General features: G+C 42.7%; 2 protein-coding genes across 4 annotated transcripts in view; one reads left to right on the top strand and one right to left on the bottom strand.

Moving 5' to 3' along the window:
• The window catches only part of LOC308661729 (zinc finger protein with KRAB and SCAN domains 7-like), a 375,370-nt gene that overhangs the window by 243,264 nt on the left and 110,595 nt on the right, over positions 1-21,511 (bottom strand). The window lies entirely within an intron of this gene.
• On the top strand, positions 2,618-20,425 carry LOC308661719 (uncharacterized protein). Of its 3 annotated transcripts, none has more exons than XM_081316874.1 (6): positions 2,618-2,777; positions 4,584-5,141; positions 6,044-6,158; positions 6,271-6,338; positions 10,771-10,900; positions 16,739-20,425. In XM_081316874.1, exons 2-6 carry the CDS (start codon positions 4,734-4,736, stop codon positions 19,108-19,110), a joined length of 3,093 nt encoding a protein of 1,030 aa, XP_081173000.1. In that variant the 5' UTR covers positions 2,618-2,777; positions 4,584-4,733; the 3' UTR covers positions 19,111-20,425. The 3 variants fall into 3 exon arrangements, with proteins under 3 accessions (XP_081173000.1, XP_081172998.1, XP_081172999.1); XM_081316872.1 differs by having other exon boundaries at positions 16,736-20,425; XM_081316873.1 differs by lacking the exon at positions 2,618-2,777 and having other exon boundaries at positions 4,564-5,141; positions 16,736-20,425.

Below are 21,511 nucleotides of genomic sequence, written 5' to 3'. Positions count from 1 at the left end.
TTTTGTATAGACAGGGACGCGGTGGCTCAGTGGGTTAGGACGCTGAGCTTGTCGATCAGAAGGTCGGCAGTTTGGCGGGTCGAATCCCGAGTGCTGCGTAACAGAGTGAGCGCCTGTTACTCGTCCCAGCCCTCTGCCAACCTAGCAGTTCGAAAGCACGTAAAAATGCAAGTAGAAAAATAGGGACCACTACAGTGGGAAGGTAACAGCATTCCGTGCGCCTTTGGCGTCTAGTCATGCCGGCCACATGACCACGGAGACGTCCTCGGACAAGCGCTGGCTCTTCGGCTTTGAAACGGAGATGAGCACCGGCCCCTAGAGTCGGAAACGACTAGCACGCATGTGCGGGGGGAAACTTTACCTTTACTTTACCTTATTTTGTATAGATGATTGTTTAGTTGTGGTCAAAGTTTGGGCTTTCATATCTGGGCTGTCTTCTTATTCCTTCCCATAGCCTCTTAATTTTTCATTGGCTGTGATAAGAGTTTGAATTATTGTTTTCAACACAGAGAGAATTTGTTGATCTTCATCCATAAGGAAATTTTGTTCCTGGTCTTCTTCCATATTAGTATTTTAGAGTAAAGGCTTTACACTTAGGAAATCCAAAAGAAAGAAAAAGTTTTTGCTTTTTTTCTGGGTAAGGAACACAGAGTCTTTCACAATTATTGTTTGAAAATTTTCAAGGTTATGTGTCTTATCTATTTCCCTGGGCTGTCAGCCAGGCCCCTGAAGAATAATACTGTAGATTAAAATACCAAATTTGACCACACGGTGTTTGTTGTGTAGTGAGCTCGTTGCGCAGGAAGGAAGACGAGGCAAGTGAGTTCAGCAAATGGTCATGTTTATTTGCTTGCAGGATCTGAACTGAGAATTGGGCTGCAGCCCAATTTATAGCCTGGCTCCTAGGCAGCAGCCAATAGGTTTAAAGCAACCCATTGCCACCTAGGGGCAGCCAATAGCAGCACTGGAGATGGGGAGTCTGAGTTCCTGGAGAGCTGTTAGCTGCTCCAGCTTACTACTGGTGTTACAGTTGAGCCTCTACCTTTTAAAGTTTCCATTTGAGTCACAAAGTTATTTTAATCTTTTCAGTTTTCTTCTTTTTTATAAAGAAAAACCCAGATTTTCAACAGAAGTACATAATGAAAAATGAAAAATAAAAAGTCTTTCAATCCACAAGCTTTAAGAAATAAAATTTATATTGGGATTCAGTTACTTTTTCAACATTTTAAATTCCCCTGGGTGATTGGTCGCTGCTCTTTCTGGAGGGAGGGCTAAAATACCCCTTCCCTCACCACAGGGGGGAATATGCTTAGCAGCTTAAGGAGGTACAAAAGATAATTAAGATGTAAAAGAGGTAGATCTCACCCAGTCTCTTTTGCGCTGCTTTAAGAGTTTCCTGGTAGAAAATGTGACTTTGGCTGTTCGCAGCCTAGGGACGAGCCATATTTCTATGGCCGGTCTTTTTGTCCACCAATTTGGAGGGATCGCCAGGTCTAACGGGAGAGTTGCAGCTCTCTCATGATCAGTGAACACCCCTCCTTGCTGGTCGCCTCTTCAGGGCGACTTTTGGCCCTTTTCAGGGCCCTCCCAGCCATGCAAAACTGTATGGGGGAGAGAGAGCAATTCTTCTAGCCGTCCATGGTGGCTCCATGGCAAACCCGATCCTGTTGTGTCATGTATTTTGACCTGAGTCTGAGTGTGCCTTTTGGCATCTGTGGGTTAATCCTATTATGTCGTGTCTTAGAGTTTGGGTGGGATATGTAGATTTTAGGTGTCTTTGTCTTCCTAAACTTCTAGCTGGGGGGCCTCCAACCTTCCTGGATTATTTACATCTGCATTTCTACAGAGCTGGTTTCTGCTTGGGAGAGGGAGACTTGGGGCTCTTAAGAAAAACTAGGTGTTTTTCTGCCTCTTTAAGATCCTTTGAGGAAATATAATATTCTGCCCTTTTACTATTTCCTTCTCTGGGGATGGGTGGCTGACTTCCCACAATGGGCTCCAGCACAAGTCCTAAAGCTCAGAAGACAAAACTTCTGTTTCCGGTGACCGACTCAAATTGGATCCTGCAACATCATCTTTGCTAATACTGATCTACCACTGATGTTACCTAGTTTGGGTAATGAAACATCTGCAAGAAAACAGTCCTGAGCTACAAATATTCTCCTTTATTGAACCTGATACTTTTCAATCACTTATTCTGTTTAGAAGATCTAAATTTGATTTTCAAGCCACGTGAAGAGCAACACGTTAAGTATTCATTATACATTGACTGCCTTAAGGAGAAATTTTCTGACAAGGGAGAACAATCAACCAGTGGAACAGCTGGCCTTCAGAAGTTGTGGGAGCTTCATCATTGGAAGCTTTCAAGAAAGGACTGGACTGCCATCTGTCAGAAATGGTGTCGTCTCCATGGTGTGTGTGTGGGGGGGGGGGGGTGAGTTGGACCAGATGACCTACAAGGTACCTTCCAACTCTGTTATTCTATGTCTTATTCCATGTTTCGTCCTTTTGTAACAGCCTCTATTTAAAAATAGAAAAGAAAGGAGGGCAACAAGACGCTTTTGGAGAGGACACGACAGCCTCTCACGGAAAATGCAGCCTTTCTCCTCTCCTTAACTTGAGCACCTGCGTTGCACAAGGCATCCACCAGGGGGCTCCCTCTGCCAAACGATGGGAACACAGCTGGCTTTCCGGAGGAGGAGCAGAGAAGGAAATGACATCACAGCCTCTCTAGGACGCTGCACTCTTTCTCCATCACTCTTTGCGCTTTGCTGCAGGTAAAAAAAAAAAGGCTGCGGGGATGTCTTGCAGGGGAGACAGCCAGATGTGGTCCTAAGGGAGGAGAAGGGGGGTCTCTCTTCCCATGCAAAGGGAGGCGGAGGGTCCTCGCCCTGGAGGAGGGAGGGACACATGCCAAGTCCTCATCCAAGTTCAGTCTTCTGAGTCCCAAGAGTGGGAGAGCCCAAATCCCATGCTCCCCAGCAGCCCCTTTCCATGCACCCAACAGGCGGGGTGGGGAGGGGAAGCAGAGGACCAGACCAGCCTTGTTGCTCCCTCCTCGTCGGAACTCAGGATTCCCAGGAAAGAGATGGGGACTGGGGAAGTCCTTCCCACCTGCTTTTTTGGGAACAGCTGGAGGTGGGGAAGGGGGGGAGAGAAGAAGGAAGATTTGCCTTGCAAATCTCAAGCAAGAGATAAGAAAAGCTTTGCAAGACAGAAGATACCCCATATCGGTCTGCATTCGCACTAGGTGCTGGATGAGGCTCAAAAAGGGAGCCAAATCCTTCACAATGAAACCTGTCTTGGGATTCTGGCTTGGCTCCCCAAAAGTCAGTCCTAAAAAAGGGTAATGGAGCATCCTAAGCCAGGGTCATGTTCTTTCCTTTCATTTGAGGTGAACTGAAGTTTCATGGTTTGCTAATTTGTTTGGAATTTTGACATGTGTGAACCCTGCTTGGAGGTGAATGTAGGTTTAGTGTTTTTTTTTCTTTGTGAAAAGAAATAGAAAATGCTCCAAATACATTTATTCAGACTTGCAAATCCTTGTTGGAAGTCAATCTCATATTTTTTCAACCATACATTGAAAAAACTCACGTAATGTATCTGCTCTAGATCATTTTCAATCCTATAATCAAGTCAGAAAAATATTTCCTTCCATGGGGATTAGTATTGCTCAGTGGTTATATCCACCACTTTCTAAATCTTGGGATAAAGTCAAGAGCAAATGAAGTGTTAGTACCACTTTATAACACCTTGCTAAGACCACACTTGGAATATTGCATCAGGTTTTGGTCACCACAATATAAAAAATGTTGAGACTCTAGAGTGCAGAGACGGACAGCAAAGATGATTGGGGAGGGGGGGGGCTGGAAGCTAAACCTTATAAGGAATGGTTTCAGGAATTAGTTATGTCTATTTTAATCAAAAGAAGGACTAGGGGTGACATGTTAGCAGTATTCCAATATCTAAGCCTATTCTCCAAATCACCAGAAAGCAGACCAAGAAACAGTGGATGGAAACTAATCAAGGAGAAAACCAACCTAGAACCAAGGAGAAATTTCCTGACAATTAGAACAATTAACCAGTGAAACGGCTTGCCTTCAGATGTTCTAGATGCTCCATCGCTGGCGGTTTTTAAGAAGAGACTGACCAGTTATTTGAAGGAAAAGGTATAGGGTCTCCTGATTGAGTGGGGGGAGAATGGAATAGAACGGGGATTGGAGTGGAATGGAATGGAACAAAACAGAAGAGAAGAGTTGGAAGGGACCTTGGAGGTCTTCTAGTCCAACCCCCTACTCAGGCAGGAAACCCTATACCATTTCAGACAAATGACTGTCCGGTCTCTTCTTAAAAACTTCCATTGTTGGAGCATTCACAACTTCTGGAGGCAAGTATTTCCACTGATTAATTGTTCTAACTGTGAAGAAATTTCTCCTTAGTTCTAGGTTGCTTCTCTCCTTGATTAGTTTAGGGTTAGATTAGAAGAACTCCAAGGTCCCTTCCAACTCTATTATTCGATTTTGTTGTGAATTTATTTTATTTTCTATCTTAGAAACATTTGTACTCATCATATAATTTTATAGATAAAAATATCTCTCGGCTAAAGAGGGCTGAACGTCTAACTATCACCACAGCTGCAGCAAGAGAAACAGTCCTTTGAATGAAAAGTTGCTTGGAGATTCACATAAGAGTCCTTGGACCCATTTGGAGTTGCGTTACAGGACAGAGAGAGAATGGAGACCCAACCTTTAGCAAGTGAGGGAACTGGAAAAGGCCTTTCAGCTGTTCGGCCTGGGCGCTGTTCGGAGACCTGGGCAAGAAGTGGGCAGAAGATGCTGGAAGAAGACACCATCGTCCCTTCAGAAGTTCAGTCCTGGAACTTCAGGAGCGTCCGATATCAGGCTTCTGAGGATCCCCGAGGACTTTGCAGCCGACTCCATGACTTTTGTAATCGATGGTTCAAAGCAGAAAAGCACACCAAAGCCCAGATGCTGGACCTGGTTGTTCTGGAGCAGTTTCTGGCCCTTCTGCCCCTGAAGATGGAGAACTGGGTGCGAGAGTGTGGAGCAGAGACCAGCTCCCAGGCGGTGGCCCTGGTGGAAGGCCTCCTCTTGAGCCAGGCAGGGGAGCAGAAGGAGCAGGTGAGAAACCTTCACCTTGGGAGCCCAGAAGGGGATGACTGGAATAAAATTCTTCACCACTCCCTACCAGAGTCCCAAAGGTGCCTTTTTCACAAGGCAACTGGACTTGTTTTTCTTTAGGGACATTTTGCTTCTCATCCAAGAAGCTTCTTCAGCTCCGATGGGATGCTGAGGAATGGAAGGATTTTTACTCCTTGCTGACAGCTGGTTGTTTGCATTTTTTTAGAGTCGTTGAGGCCACTTGGAAGTTTATCTCTGTCCGCACTGTCACCTGTGTGGTGCAAATGGGTGTGGAGTCTTCTTGAAACTGCTGAAAGGATTGTGTATTACACTGGAGATAGATGATGTTGAACAGCCCTATCTCAATAGAGGGGAGGGATATGACATAATCTGTCTCCAGTCTACAATACAGTCTTTTCAGCAGCTCCAAGAAGACTGTACACCCATTTGCACTACTCAGATGACCTTGAGGACACAGATAAACCTCCAAGTGGCCTCAACATCTCTAAAAGAATGCAAATGACCAGCTGTCTGCAAGGAATATAAATCCTTCCATTCCCCATCATCCAGTCCAGAAGAAGCTTCTTGGATGAGAAGTGAAACAGCTTCAAAGAAAAACAAGAAAGTCTAGTTGCCTCATGAAGAAGCATCTTGGGGACAACCATGACCTGAATGACTGAGAATCTCCACAGACATACTAGGGGTTTCTCGAAATCATAATATGTGGAGATGTTTCACTAATTCTTGTAGGATATTGTTTCATTACCTGTTATATAAAATTGGTGACAGACGTTCCTTTCTTACTTTCCAGCCTCACTGAGGAACATTGGAGGCTTTCAAGAATCCATTTTGTGTTGTGTGATGTCCATTAATTTTTCTTTTCTCCTGTCTCCTATTTCAAGTTTTTCACAATGGACATCAGAGATCCTGAGGGAAGCAGGAATCCATCAAATTCTCCTCAGGAGTTCTTTTTGAGGAGCATTTCTCTGGAAGATCCAAGTCTGGACACCTTGGGAGGTAATCAAAGGTCCTCAATTCTCCAGAAAGTCCAAAGCACTCTGCTCTTCTGTAAAATGTCGCTTCCTATGTTATTAATTATGCTTTCTAAAAATTCTGTTTTTCCTCACAGGGAAGACTCCTGCGGAGTTGTCTGCTCTGTATGGTGCAGCTGAAACAGTGGTCGAACCTCCAACTCAAGTAAGAGGAGAAAATTCACTAATAGAATAGAATAACAGAGTTGGAAGGAACCTTGTAGGTCATCTAGTCCAACCCCCCGCCTGAGCAGGAGACCCTACATCATTTCTGAGAGATGGTAGTCCAGTCTCTTCTTGAAAGCCTCCAGTGATGAAGCTCCCACAACTTCTGAAAGCAAACTGTTCCATTGATTGATTGTTCTCACTGTCAGAAAATTTCTCCTTATTTCTAGGTTGAATGCCTCCTTGATCAGTTTCCATCCGTTATTCCTTGTCTGGCCTTCAGGTGTGTTGGAGAATAGGTTGACCCCCTCCTCTCTGTGACAGCCCCTCAAATATTGGAAGACTGCTTTCATGTCACCCCTGGTCCGTCTCTTCACTAGACTAGCTATGCCCAGTTCCTGTAACCGTTCTTCATATGTTTGAGCCTCCAGTCCCCTAATTATCTTTTGTTGCTCTTCTCTGCACTTTTTCTAGAGTCTCAATGTCTTTTTTATACTATGGTGACCAAAACTGGATGCAGTATTCTAGGTGTGGTCTTACTAAAGGCTTACTTATTAGATTCAAATGCTCCCTTTCCTTCAGGAAGTCACAGTGCTATACAGAGCACTCTTTCCTTCCATTCTCTAGTGGAGAAAAGTGTAGAGAAGAGCAACAAAGATGATCAGAGGTTTGGAGGCTAACCTGTACAATGGATGGTTGTGGAAACTAGATATGTCTAGTCTAGCAAAGAAGAGGATTGGGGTGACATGACAGCAGTCATAGCCAAGAGGGGATCAAGCCGTTCTCCAAAGCAAGTGAGAGCAAGAACAAAAGTAACAAATGGAAGATGATCAAGGAGAAAAGCAACCTAGAACTAAGGAGGAATTTCCTGATGGTGAGAACAATTAATCATTGGAACGGCTTGCCTCCAGAAGCTGTGGATGCTCACATCACTTGAGGTTTTCAAGAAGAGATTAGACAAATATTTCTCCAGAATGGTATAGGGCCTCCTGCTTGAGCAGAGTGTTGGAATAGAGGACCTCCAAGGCTCCTTCCATCTCTGATACTCTATGATTCTATAATTCTTTCTTCTTCTGGCTTGGATATTTTTGTATTCCTGAGCAACGTGGTATGGGAATAGAAGATTCAAGTTGCTCTCAGTCGCCTTAGCTCCCTCTGAGGTCTATTATAATAATAATAATAATAATAATAATAATAATAATAATAATAATAATAAGAATAAGAAGAAGAAGAAGAAGAAGAAGAAGAAGAAGAAGAAGAAGAAGAAGAAGAAGAAGAAGAAGAAGAAGAAGAAGAAGAAGAAGAAGAAGAAGTTGGAAGGGACCTTGGAGGTCATCTAGTCCAACCCCCTGCTAAGGCAGGAAACCCTATACCATTTCAGACAAATGGCTGTCCAGTCTCTTCTTAAAAACTTCCAGTGTTGGAGCATTCACCACTTCTGGAGGCAGGTTGTTCCACTGGTTAATTGTTCTAACTGTCAGGAAGTTTCTCCTTATTTCTAGGTTGCTTCTCTCCTTGACTAGTTTCCATCCATTGCTTCTTGTCCTGCTTTCAGGTGCTTTGGAGAATAGCTTGGCTCCCTCTTCTTTGTGGCGGCCCCTGAGATATTGGAACACTGCTATCATGTCACCCCTCACCCTTCTCTTCATTAAACTACACATACCCAATTCCAGCAACCGTTCCCTATATGTTTTAGCCTCCAGTCCCCCAATCATCTTTGTTGCTCTTCTCTGTACTCTTTCTAGAGTCTCGACATCTTTTTTACATCGTGGTGACCAAAACTGGATGCAGTATTCCAGGTGTGGCCTTACCAAGGCATTGTAAAGTGGTATTAGTACTTCACGTGATCTTGATTCTATTCCTCTGTTAATGCAGCCTAGCACTGTGTTGGCTTTTTTGGCAGCTGCAGCACACTGCTGGCTCATATTTAAGTGATTGTCCACTAGGACTCCGAGATCCCTCTCACAGTTACTACTATCGAGCAAGGTACCACCTATACTATACCTGTGCATTTGATTTTTCCTTCCTAAATGCAGAACCTTACTTTTTTCACAATTGAATTTCATTTTGTTAGATAGTGCCCAGTGTTCAAGTCTGTCCAGATCCTCCTGTATCTTAAGCCTATCTTCTGGAGTATTGGCTATTCCTGCCAGCTTGGTGTCATCTGCAAATTTGATGAGTTCCCCATCTATCCCCTCATCCAAATCGTTGATGAAGATGTTGAAGAGCACTGGGCCCAGAACAGAGCCCTGGGGCACCCCACTACACACTTCCTTCCATGTAGATGCAGTTCCATTGGGGACCACACGCTGAATACGGCCTGTCAGCCATCTACGAATCCATCTGGTGGTGATGCTATCTAACCCACATTTTTCTATCTTATCAAGTAGTAGGTTGTGATCTACTTTATCAAATGCCTTACTGAAATCCAAGTAAATTAAATCTACAGCATTCCTCTGGTCCACTAGTTTTGTCACTTGGTCAAAGAATGCAATAAGATTTGTCTGGCACGATCTGTTTTTGACAAACCCATGTTGGCTTTTATTTATTTTTTATTTTATTTTATTTTAATTCCATTTATATCCCGCCCTTCTCCGAAGACTCAGGGCGGCTTACAAGCTTAGCAGTAGCCTTCATTCTATGTATATGCCTGCTTGTTAGGGCTTTCACACACACCCCAAGCGGCATTATTACAAAGTCAGCTTATTGCCCCCAACAATCTGGGTCCTTTTAGTGATAACTTTGTTCGCATCAAGGTGTTCGCTGATTTGTTGTTTGATTATCTTTTCCAGAATCTTCCCAGGTATTGAGGTCAGGCTGATAGGTCTGTAGTTTCCTGGATCTGTTTTTTTTCCCTTTTTTGAAGATGGGAACTACATCAGCTCTCTTTCAGTCCTCTGGTAGTTCCCCAGTGCTCCAGGATCTTTGAAAAATATAGTTGAGTGGTTCTGAGATCACGTCTGCCAGTTCCTTCAGAACCTTGGGGTGTAATCCATCTGGTCCTGGTGATTTGAACTCATCTAGGCTGGACAGGTGCTCACTTACCATTTTCTTGCCTATCTTAACTTGCGTTTCTATTCTGTTTTTTATGGCACTGGTTTTGGTAGGTTGGACTGTTTTTCCCCTTTGTGTAAAGACAGATGTAAAAAACGAATTAAATAGTTCTGCTTTCTCCCTGTTGCTTGTCACCTTCTTGCCACTTTCCCCCACTAATGGACCAATCATTTCCTTAACTTTTTTCTTGTTTTGTATATGTTGAAAGAAGCTTTTTTTGTTATTTTTGACTTTGGTCGCAAGCCTTAGTTCATTTTGAGCCTTAGCTTCCCTCACTTCATCTTTTATCTTTCAGTTTGTCAGAGAGTTCTTTATGCAGCCATGCTGGTTTCCTTTGAAAGCTGTTATTTTTCTTCTTTGTTGGTATTGTGCTAGACTGGGCCTTTATTATCTCACTTTTCAAAATTTCCCAAGCTTCTTGAGTTGTTTTCCCCTTTAGGATTCTAAAAAGTCTTGTCTACAACCAGTGAAAAGATTAAAAGATAAGGCAGAAGATTAAAATCCAGTGAAGGTAGCCAAATACAAAAATCAAATTGTCATGCATGTAATCAAAGAACTTTTGGATTGCAAAATAATTTCTAATCCTCTGATTCATGTCTGGATTTGGAGGCCAAACTATCTTGCTTTGTAAAATTTCTTTCAATCCCAAGAATTTTTCTCTGCTTTCTCGTCCTCACTTCAGCCAATGACTCAGATAGAGATAGATGGATGGCTGGATGGCTGGATGGATAGATAGATAGATAGATAGATAGATAGATAGATAGATAGATAGATAGATAGATAATAGTTATATGATAGAGATGATAATAGATTAGATAGAAAGATAGGTAGATAGATGATAGTTATATGATAGATGATAGAGAGAGATGATAATAAATTAGATAGATAGATGATAGTTATAAATAGAGATGATAGATTAGATAGATAGGTAGATGATAGTTATAGATAATAGAAATGATAGAGCATGATAGATATATATAGATAGACAGATACTATATATATATAGAGAGAGAGAGAGACAGAGAGAAAGAGAGAGATGATAATAGCTACATAGAGACAGAGATAAATAGCTAAAGAGAGAGAGAAAGAGATGGATAGATATATATAGATATAAAGTGAGTGAGAGATGGTAGATCCATAAGGTAGATCTATTCACCGAATGGCACTGAAAGTCTTGCCACATCAATCATCGATTAAGCTTGCCTGAACTATTTCTTCACTCAAAGGCTTTTGATCTATTTTTTTCACCTAAACCTTGAAATCCTACCAAGCACAGCCATTCAACTTAGTGCATGTCTTTGCTTTGGGAATTTGTACGTAATGGGATAGACCTTACAAATCCTCCTTGACCTTTTTTGGTTCTTTGTTTCCCTGTGCAGGAGGGTGTTGTGTCCTTCGAGGAGGTGGCTGTGTATTTCTCCAAGGAGGAGTGGTCTCAGCTGGATTCTGACCAAAAAGCACTCCATTGGAAAGTCATGCTGGAAAATTATAGGAATGTGGCGTCTCTGGGTAAGCAAATTTGCTACTCGCCCATCAGAGAATTTAATAATCAAATGCCATCTGCTTTTTCTTATTAAAAGGTCTCCAAAGAGATGTCATCTCTTGGGAAGAAGCAGGAAGAGATCTAGCCTTTTTCTATTCCAAGGAACTTATCTATCTTTCTTTCTTTCTTTCTTTCTTTCTTTCTTTCTTTCTTTCTTTCTTTCTTTCTTTCTTTCTTTCTTTCTATCTATCTATCTATCTATCTATCTATCTATCTATCTATCTATCTTAATCTATCCATCCATCCATCTATTTTTCATGTTTCTAGGCCATCCATCATCCTCAGCATTCTTTAAGCCACCCAGAGTCACCCTATTGGGAAGATGGGTGACGCATATAAATTTAATAAATTAATAAACTACTACCCCTTTATGGATTACTGGCTTGTCGCTGAAGGGCTTTGTAACTCAATGAAGCTGTGAGCTATGCCATGCAGGGCCACCCAAGACAGACAGGTCATAGCAGAGAGTTCTGACAAAATGTGATCCACCGGAGGAGGAAATGGCAACCCACTCCAGTATCTCTGCCATGAAAACCTCATGGACAATACCAAAAGGCAAAACGATATGACGCTGGAAGATGAGCCCCTCAGGTCAAAAGGTGTCCAACATGCTACTTGGGAAGAGCAGAGGGCTAGTGCTAGTAGTGCCAGAAGGAATGAAGCGACTGGGCCAAAGCTGAAAGGACGCTCAGCTGTGGATGCATCTGGTGCTATAAAGATCTATTCTCCATAGGAACCTGGAAAATAAGATCAATGAATCAAGGCAAGCTGGACGTGGTCAAACAAGAGATGACAAGACTGAAAATTAACATCTTAGGAATCAGCAAATTAAAATGGACAGGAATTTAATTCAGATGACCATCAGGTATACTACTGCAGGCAAGAATCCCTCAGAAGAAATGAATTAGCCTTCGTAGTCAATAATAAAGTAGGAAAAGCAATACTGGGATACAACCAGAATAACAGGCAAGTTTGGCCTGGGAGTACAAAATGAAGCAGGACTCAGGCTGATAGAATTTTGTCAAGATAATACAATGGTCATAGCAAACACTCTTTTCCAACAACCCAAGAGACGGCTCTACACATGGACAACACCAGATGGTCAACACAGAAATCAGATTGACTATGTGCTCTGCAGCCAAAGATGGAGAAACTATACAGTCAGTAAAAACAAGACCGGGAGCTGACTGGCTCAGGTCATAAGGTTCTCGTTGCAAAATTTAAGCTTAAACTGAAGAAAGTAGGGAAAAGCACTAGGTCACTCAGATATGAAGTAAATCATATCCGTGATGAATACACAGTAGAGGTGACAAATAGATTTAAGGAATTACATCTGATAGACAGGGTGCCTGAAGAATTATGGATGGAGTTTCTCAACATTGTAGAAGAGGTAGCAACTAAAACCATCCCAAAGAAAAAGAAATGCAAGAAAGCAAAATGGCTGTGTGAGGAAGCTTTGCAAATAGCTGAGGAAAGAACGGAAGCGGAATGCAAGGGAGAAAAAGAAAGATACGCCCAATTGAATGCAGAATTCCAGAGAATAGCTAGAAGAGATAAGAATGCCTTCTTAAATGAACAGTGCAAAGAAATAGAAGAAAACAATAGAATAGGGAGGACCAGAGATCTCTTCAAGAAAACTGGAGAGATGAAGGCAAAGTTTCATGCAAATATGGGCATGATAAAGGACCAAAATGGCAGGGACCTAGCAGAGGCAGAAGAGATTAATGAGAGGTGGCAAAACTACACAGAAGAACTATACAAGAGCAAGCTTAACGTCCCTGATGACAACGATGGGATGGTCACTGACCCCGAGCCAGACATCCTAGAATGTGAAGTGAAATGGGCTTTAGGAAATCTGAGCAACAACAAAGCTAGTGTTGGTAACTGTATTCCAGCTGATCTATTCAAAATCTTAAAAGACGATGCAGTAAAAGTGCTACAGTCAATTTGCCAGCAAATTTGGAAAACTCAGCAGTGGCCACAGGATTGGAAAATGTCAGTTTACATTCCAATTCCAAACTAAGGCAATGCCAAAGAATGTTCAAATTATCACACCATTGCACTCATTTCCCATGCTAGTAAAGTTATGCTTAAAATCCTACAAGCTAGACTCCAGCAGTATGTGGATCGAGAACTACCAGAAGTACAGGTAGGATTTCGTAGAGGCAGAGGAACTAGAGATCAAATTGCCAACATACGCTGGATTGTGGAGAAAGCTAGGGAGTTCCAGAAAAACATCTACTTCTGATTCATTAACTATGCTAAAGCCTTTGATTGTGTGGATCACAACAAATTGTGGCAAGTTCTTAAAGAGATGGGAGTACCAGACCATCTTATTTGTCTCTTGAGAAACCTATATGCGGGTCAAGACGCAACAGTGAGAACTGGACACGGAACCACCGATTGGTTCAAAATTGGGAAAGGAGTCTGGCAAGGCTCTATACTGTCGCCCTGCCTGTTTAACTTATATGCAGAGCAGATCATGATAAAAGCAGGGCTAGATGAATCAAAAGTTGGAATTAAGATTGCCGGGAGAAATATCAACAACCTAAGATATGCAGATGATACCACTCTAATGGCAGAAAGTGAAGAAGAACTAAAGAGCCTCTTGTTGCGGGTAAAGAAGTAGAGTATAAAAGTTGGGTTGAAACTTAACATTAAGAAAACCAAGATCATGGCATCTGGCCCTCTCAATTCCTGGCAAATAGATGGGGAAGAAATGGAGGTAGTGACAGATTTTATTTTCCTGTGCTCCAAGATCACTGCAGATGGGGACTGTAGCCAAGAAATTAAAAGACGCTTGCTCCTCAGGAGGAAAGCCATGACAAATCTAGACAGCACACTAAAAAGCAGAGACATCACCCTGTCAACAAAAGTGTGTATAGTCAAGGCTATGGTCTTCCCAGTTGCAATGTATGGCAGTGAAAGTTGGACCATAAGAAAGGCTGAGCACTAAAGAATTGAGGCCTTTGAACTATGGTGTTGGAGAAGACTCCAGCAAGGTGTTCAAACCGATCAGTCCTAGAGGAGATCAACCCTGACTGCTCTTTAGAAGGCCAGATCCTGAAGTTGAAACTCAAATACTTTGGCCACCTAATGAGAAGGAAGGACTCACTAGAAAAGAGCCTAATGCTGGGAAAGATTGAGGGTGATAGAAGAAAGGGACGACAGAAAATTAGGTGGCTGGAGGGAGTCACTGAAGCAATAGGCGTAAGCTTAAATGGACTCCAGAAGATGGTAGAGGACAGGAAGGCTTGGAGGAATATTGTCCATGGGGTTGTGATGCGTCGGACACGACTTCGCAACTAACAACAACAAATAAACTAGGAAGCAAACATTTCAGTGCATAAAAATATTGAATATCTATCTATCAGTGGCGCTCTGCTTGGATCCTGTGCCAATTCACATCTTGTGATTTTTTTTTCTCATTTCTATTTAAACATTTTTATTTTATTTTTTCAAATTTGTATAGCCACTTATTTCACCAAAAGTGACTCTGGGTGATGCACAGCAAAAATCCCCAGGCTTAAAAACAATAGATACCAAAAAAAAAGCAAGGACAAAGCGTGCATAAGAATGGCCACCTCAACAGGGGGGGCCTTCTAAGCACAATTACGGCTTTCCTGGGAGCCCCAGACATGATGCCCTAACCTGGGCTTTCCTTGAGGGCTTTCCAGATTATCAAAAGGTGACTTATGATCCCAACATTTCTCTTACTAACCAAGAGGGTTGTTAAATGACCTTTGACTCATTTTGTGATTTTTCTTCCCACAGTTGTTAAGGGAATCATTTGTCAACATCCAGCTCAAGGATCCAAATAAAAATCCAGATTAATACCGTTTCTGAAAATCTTACTGTTATATTGAATACACGGCATGGTAATGTTGAAGCAAAAGTAACTCTGAGATTACCAGACACAAGTTCATAGAATTAAACGATAATCTCTCCAGCGAAACCTTCTCCCTTTCTCTCCCTCTCTCTCTCTCTCTCTCTCTCTCTCTCTCTCACCATGTGATTTTGGGATGAGAAAACTGATGAGTAAATGGGAAATGTTTGGGACAGAAAGAAAATGGCCAAGTTTCAAATTGGATTTATTTCTTGTGGGTTTCTGCTGGTTATTGACCACTCCCCCCCCCCCACTTTCCAATAAATGTTAGGTTTTCTCCTAAAACCTCCCTGAATATTTCCTCTGATGTTTCCTTAACTGCTCTTTATTTGAATGGTTTTTCTACCTGTAATGATGCCGTTTGGAAGTCCTAATAGTGTTACAGGGATTTTGCTATTAGAGAATTGGGCTCTCTGATGGGACAGGTTCTCAAGTAATGGGACCTTCCACTCCAGGGGTTCTTCCCACCCACCCCCAACTTTCTCCAAGGCTTCCTTTTGTAAGTTCTGCCCGGAAAATGCAGGGGCATCTAAGGATGAATGAACATACCCCGTCTGAGTACTATTTTTTTCAGTGCAGGGCTCCCTCCTTGAGAAGAGTTCCCAGGTTCAAATCCACCAGCATGTCCAGATTGAAATTAAACCAATGCACACATGCAAATGGGGCCACGTGGACAGAAACCACTCACAGCAATGCTAAGGTCCATGTGATCCTCGCGATGATGTTACCACCCATGCTACACGGTGACGCTAAGGCCCACGTGACGCCTGCATGATGCTCGTGGCAACACTAGCGCCCCAGCAATGCTCATGGCAAAGCTAACATGAGTGGGAGGGTGCGCGCGCACACACAAATGCACACTGGCAAGCCACTCATGTGGCCTGGTGGCCAACAGACATGACCCGGTAGTGGGCCGCAGCCCAAAGGTTGGCGACCCCTGGTCTACATGATCTTAATAAGTGAGCATATTTGCACCTCATGGTTGAAATGAGGGATTCTTGGTACTTTCTGAGCTTGGTTGTTTTCTTACAGATGTTTCATTACCCAATCTGGGTAACATCATCAGTGCCAGTAAGGAGTAAGAACAAACCCTATTCCTTACTAGCACTGATGATGTTATCTAGTTTGGGTAATGAAACATCTGCAAGAAAACAAGTAAGCTCAGAGAGCAGAACCCCTCAGGTTTTTCATTCTGCAGCATAGAGGTCAAGAGAGACCCCAACATCAGATCTTATATCGACCCAATTGTAAGGAGCTGCCTCAGCTAAGCCACCCGATAAAGCAGAACTCTTGAAAAAGGCATTGTCTCAAAAGGAACTTTTATTAGGGGCTAGTGATAGCAGGGAAAAGAAGATGAGGTCTGAGGAAAAACCCGTGGAAGCGATAAAAGCATTATTCAGTACTCCTCCCCCCAGAGTCCAGTGTTCATTTGAATTCCAGCCAACCCACAGGTGGAATAATGTTTTAACTGGCTTCTTTGGCACATTCTTTCAAGGTCTCTCTCACTTTCATTTGCTTCTGGCTCCAAGCGTAACCATCTCTCAGATAAGGGTGATACATTCCATCCCCTGGGGGAAGGGCACCATAGCAGGACAGTGCAAAGTATCCCCAAGTCATCCCCCCTCCAAACAGAATAGCAGGCCACAAAGAAAAGTTATAGATTCAGGAATAGGCATAAGGAAACAATAATATTCTTTGGGGACCTGACTCCGATACCAGGCATCACCCCATGTTTTGAACATAACCTGATAGACACAGGCAGAAGAATCACAAAAAGAGCTAAAAGGAAGAAGATTTGAGAGGGTTGGGGCATAATTAATGTTCAAATAAGAGATGCAACAATGAGGAGTCTTGATCCTGTTTGCATCTCACTTTATGTCAACTGTTCTTTTTTCCCCTTTTTTTCTGCTCCAAGCAGGTGATGAATGGAGGAGGATGGATTCTGGCCAAGAATCAGCTGCAGTATTGCAAAAAGGCAGAATAAAACACGCAGAGACATTTTTTGGAAAGCAAGGTTCTGAGGAAAAACAATTAAAGGGGGAGCTAGAGAAATGCTCTACTTTACCACATGTAGCTGTCAGTGACTTCTCCGGCAAAGATGATCAGCCAGAAAAAGAGGCTTGTGCAAAATTACCTGCAGATGAATCAGGATTATACGACTGTTGCGGAAGCCACACGATAAAGAAACCAAATGAACATGAAAAACATTTCCGAAGGACCTTCTCAGTTACTTTGCCTCAGAGAATACAAGGAAAGAAACCATGTCAATGTCTGGATTGTGGAAAACGCTTCAGAGACTCAAATGATCTTACTTCCCATAAAAGGATCCACACAGGAGAAAAACCATATAAATGTCTGGAGTGTGGAAAGAGCTTCACAACTTCAGGTTCCCTCACTTTTCATAAAAGAATCCACACCGGAGAAAAACCATATAAATGCCCAGAGTGTGGAAAGGGCTTCACAATTTCAAGTAATCTTATTGCTCACAAAATGATCCATACTGGTGAGAAACCCTACAAATGCAAGAACTGTGCAAAAAGCTTCAGAAGAAAAGACCAATATATTGAACATAACAGAATCCATACTGGAGAAAAACCATATAAATGTCCGGAGTGTGGAAAGAGCTTCAGAATTTCATGTTCTCTTACTACTCACAAAATGATCCACACCGGGGAGAAACCTTACAAATGTCTGGAGTGTGGAAAACACTTCACTAGTTCAAGTTCCCTCACTTCCCATAAAAGAATCCACACCGGAGAAAAACCATATAAATGTCCGGAGTGTGGAAAGAGCTTCAGAATTTCAAGTTCTCTTACTACTCACAAAATCATCCACACCGGGGAGAAACCTTACAAATGTCTGGAGTGTGGAAAACACTTCACTAATTCAGGTTCCCTCACTTCCCATAAAAGAATCCACACCGGAGAAAAACCATATAAATGTCCGGAGTGTGGAAAGAGCTTCACAACTTCAAGTAATCTTACTACTCACAAAATGATCCACACCGGGGAGAAACCTTACAAATGTCTGGAGTGTGGAAAACACTTCACTAATTCAAGTTCCCTCACTTCCCATAAAAGAATCCACACTGGAGAAAAACCATATAAATGCCCAGAGTGTGGAAAGGGCTTCACAACTTCAAGTTATCTTACTACTCACAAAACGATCCACACTGGGGAGAAGCCCTACAAATGCAAGAACTGTGCAAAAAGCTTCGGACAAAAATGTCAATATATTGTACATAACAGAATCCACACTGGAGAAAAACCATATAAATGCCTGGAATGTGGAAAGGGCTTCACATCTTCAACTCGTCTTATTGCTCACAAAATGATCCATACTGGTGAGAAACCCTACAAATGCAAGAACTGTGCAAAAAGCTTCACAAGAAAAGACAAATATATTGTACATAACAGAATCCACACTGGAGAAAAACCATATAAATGCCCAGAGTGTGGAAAGGGCTTCACAACTTCAAGTTATCTTATTGCTCACAAAATGATCCATACTGGTGAGAAACCTTACAAATGCAAGAATTGTGCAAAAAGCTTCAGAAAAAAATACCAATATATTGTACATAACAGAATCCACACTGGAGAAAAACCATATAAATGCCTGAAATGTGGAAAGGGCTTGAGAACTTCAACTCAACTTATTGCTCACAAAATGATCCATACTGGTGAGAAACCCTACAAATGCAAGAACTGTGCAAAAAGCTTCACACAAAAATGTCAATATATTATACATAACAGAATCCACACTGGAGAAAAACCATATAAATGCCTGGAATGTGGAAAGGGCTTCACAACTTCAACTCGTCTTATTGTTCACAAAATGATCCATACTGGTGAGAAACCCTACAAATGCAAGAACTGTGCAAAAAGCTTCAGAAGAAAAGACCAATATATTGTACATAACAGAATCCACACTGGAGAAAAACCATATAAATGCCTGGAATGTGGAAAGGGCTTCACAACTTCAAGTCATCTTACTTCTCACAAAATGATCCATACCGGGGAGAAACCTTACAAATGCAAGAATTGTGCAAAAAGCTTCAGAAAAAAACGTCAATATATTGTACATAACAGAATCCACACTGGGGAGAAACCGTATAAATGCTCGGAATGTGGAAGATGTTTCATTACATCAAATTCCCTCACTTCTCATAAGAGAATCCACACTGAAGAAAAACCATATACATGTACGGAGTGTGGAAAGGGCTTCAGAATTTCAAGTTCTCTTACTGCTCACAAAATGACCCATACTGGGAAGAAACCCTACAAATGCTAGAACTGTGCAAAAAGCTTCAGACAAAAATATCAATATATTGTACATAACAGAATCCACACTGGGGAGTAACTGTATAAATGCTTGGAGTGTGGAAGATGTTTCATTACATCAAATTCCCTCACTTCCCATAAATGGAGCCACACTGCGGAAAAATCGTACATTTGTCTGATGTGTAGAGAGGGGTGTACTCAACATGTCCCTTTATGATCACAGAAAAGAACCATATAAACAAATTGTCAAAAATTTCGGACACTTGAGCTATTTATTACTGTGGAAAAAAGAAGTGTTAGGGAATGTAGGGAAGATAAGAACGATGAATCTGAAGAGAGTGGAGAAAAATAACTACAATTGGTTTTTTTGAATAATGTTGAGGATTTGTCCATACAGAGCCCTAAATATAATCTTTTTTGGAAGACCCACTTTACACCCTTCACTTTTTGCATCTCTAAATTTATTGGCCACTAGAAGCATCTAACAGTTACATAACAATGACTCTGGCCTTTGACTTTGCTCTTTTTGCCACTTAATTTACATCTCCATCATTGAATATTAATTGGAAGGGCTTTCAACACTTTCATTTCTGCAGTAAATATCTGGTGGCGAATATCTGTAGCTTGGGTGTAGGATCAGGGGGAAGGTTTGTTCTTTGAGCTTGTGGGTTGGTTTCCAAACATTTCGTTACCAGGCTAGGTAACGTTTCAGTGAAGTTTAGGGGATGTCAGGGTTAAGTGTTTATAAGGGCTTCAGGTGTGGGTGTGAAGAGGGTCACAGAAGAGCAGCTAAGATGATCAAAGGCCTGGAGACTAAAACATATGAAGAAGAGCTGCAGGACTTGGCTTTGGCTAGTCTAAAGAAAAGAAGAAACAGGTGTGACGTGATTTCAGTATTTCAGAGGCTGCCACAAAGAAAGGATCAAATTATTCTGCAAAGCACCAGAGGACAGGGCAAGAAACAATAGTTGCAAGCTGTTAGATGTTTAGTGCCAGCCATTGGCAGTTCCCCAAAAGGGTCATCAGATGGAGGCAAAGAGGTTTCTTTGCTTCCACTGATGAGCCAAGGGTCCCAGACCCACAGCCCCATTGGCGAGAGAGTTTTATGGTCAAGGAGGGGCCAAGACCCCCCATAAATACCTCTGCACGAGGGGCTGCTCTTTGGTCTCCATTCCTAGTTCTTGTTCTGCTTCTACTCCTAGTTAGTTTAGTCATGTAATCCTAGCTTGTTTTGTTTTATTTTATTTCTCTCTCACATGCAGGCATGAATGCTTTCATGCCAAGTATTTCTTTCTCTTTGATCTATCTTGAATAAAACTAATATGATTGCATCTCTGCGTTCTGCCTTTGCTTGGGAGCTCCTTTAACGATTCATTGTGAGTCCACCTCACAAGTTGGTAGCAGAGAGGATGGTTTAAAGGAAAGCTTTCAAGCTTGCAGAAGATTTGAAACTGAAATGGATGGCCGCAGATCCCAGATCGTGACCAGGAGTCATCAATCAAAGATGCCTACATCCAAGACTTCAGTCCCTGAGGCAACCTCAGCTGCAGATGAAAACGCGGATGGCCTTCATTCCGTCAGAGGATCCAGCAGAGCGTCCAGGACCCCTTCACATGCCTCTCTACAACTGAACGCCACAGAGGAGAGCATACAAGGTTTGCAGACCGTCCAAAATTGCTCAGATGCTGCAGAGACGGACCTGGCTGAGACCAAACGCCGCGTGAGTAAACTGACTGCACAGGAACGTGAAGAGCTGCTTAAAGAGATCCTTGCAATGCAGGAGGAGGGAGGGGCAGCCCAGGGAACAGCTCAGAAAGCCTTAGAACCCCTGGTGAGCCTCTCCCTAGAGACCACGAGGCTTCCAAATATGGCGCCCGCCTCCCTCAGTGACCCCGGGACCCCAGGTCTTTTGGCGCGAACCCCCCCGCCCAGCCGTGAGCTACAGCTTCCTGGGGCAAGCGGAAACAAGATAGCTCCGCCCACGTGGTCTGGAACAGGAAACAAGATGGCCCTCACTAAATCTAACAAAGACTTGATTTCTTTAAGTCTGGAAAGCCAGCACTCCCTGGCATCCAACCAAAATAGCCAGCAATCCCTGGCATACAGCAGAAATGACATGCAATTCCTGACACCTGACCAAGACAGCATGCATATTCCTGATTTCTCCCCCCCGCAAAGCCTAAAGTGCTATGATGACAATGAGATTGAGATCTGCCCAGCCGATACTAATACAAATACAAATGCAATTAGAACGGCCATCCAAGTCCTGACTACGGCCCTGGGGGCCAAGCAGACGTCGGGGATGCCCACACCCCCCCCCAAGGCCTCCCATCCTCTCCCCAGGGCCCAACTGCCGGGGGAAATCCAGCCTGCAGCCTCCCAACAATCAATCCCTGCGGCCTCCCACCTTC

This window comes from Vipera berus (genome assembly GCF_964194415.1).
Source record: "Vipera berus genome assembly, chromosome: 2".
Classification (NCBI taxonomy): Eukaryota; Metazoa; Chordata; class Lepidosauria; order Squamata; family Viperidae; genus Vipera; species Vipera berus.
Note: the sequence above shows the minus strand (reverse complement) of the source record. Positions and strands in the feature narration are given on the sequence as shown.

What these genes read in the sequence shown, in the direction of transcription:
- LOC308661719 (XM_081316872.1), top strand. Translation starts at nt 4,734, where the DNA reads ATGGAGACCCAACCTTTAGCAAGTGAGGGAACTGGAAAAGGCCTTTCA. An exon ending in TGGTCGAACCTCCAACTCAA is followed by an intron (nt 6,339 to 10,770) that starts GTAAGAGGAGAA and finishes TTCCCTGTGCAG; the next exon opens with GAGGGTGTTGTGTCCTTCGA. An exon ending in TAGGAATGTGGCGTCTCTGG is followed by an intron (nt 10,901 to 16,735) that starts GTAAGCAAATTT and finishes TTCTGCTCCAAG; the next exon opens with CAGGTGATGAATGGAGGAGG.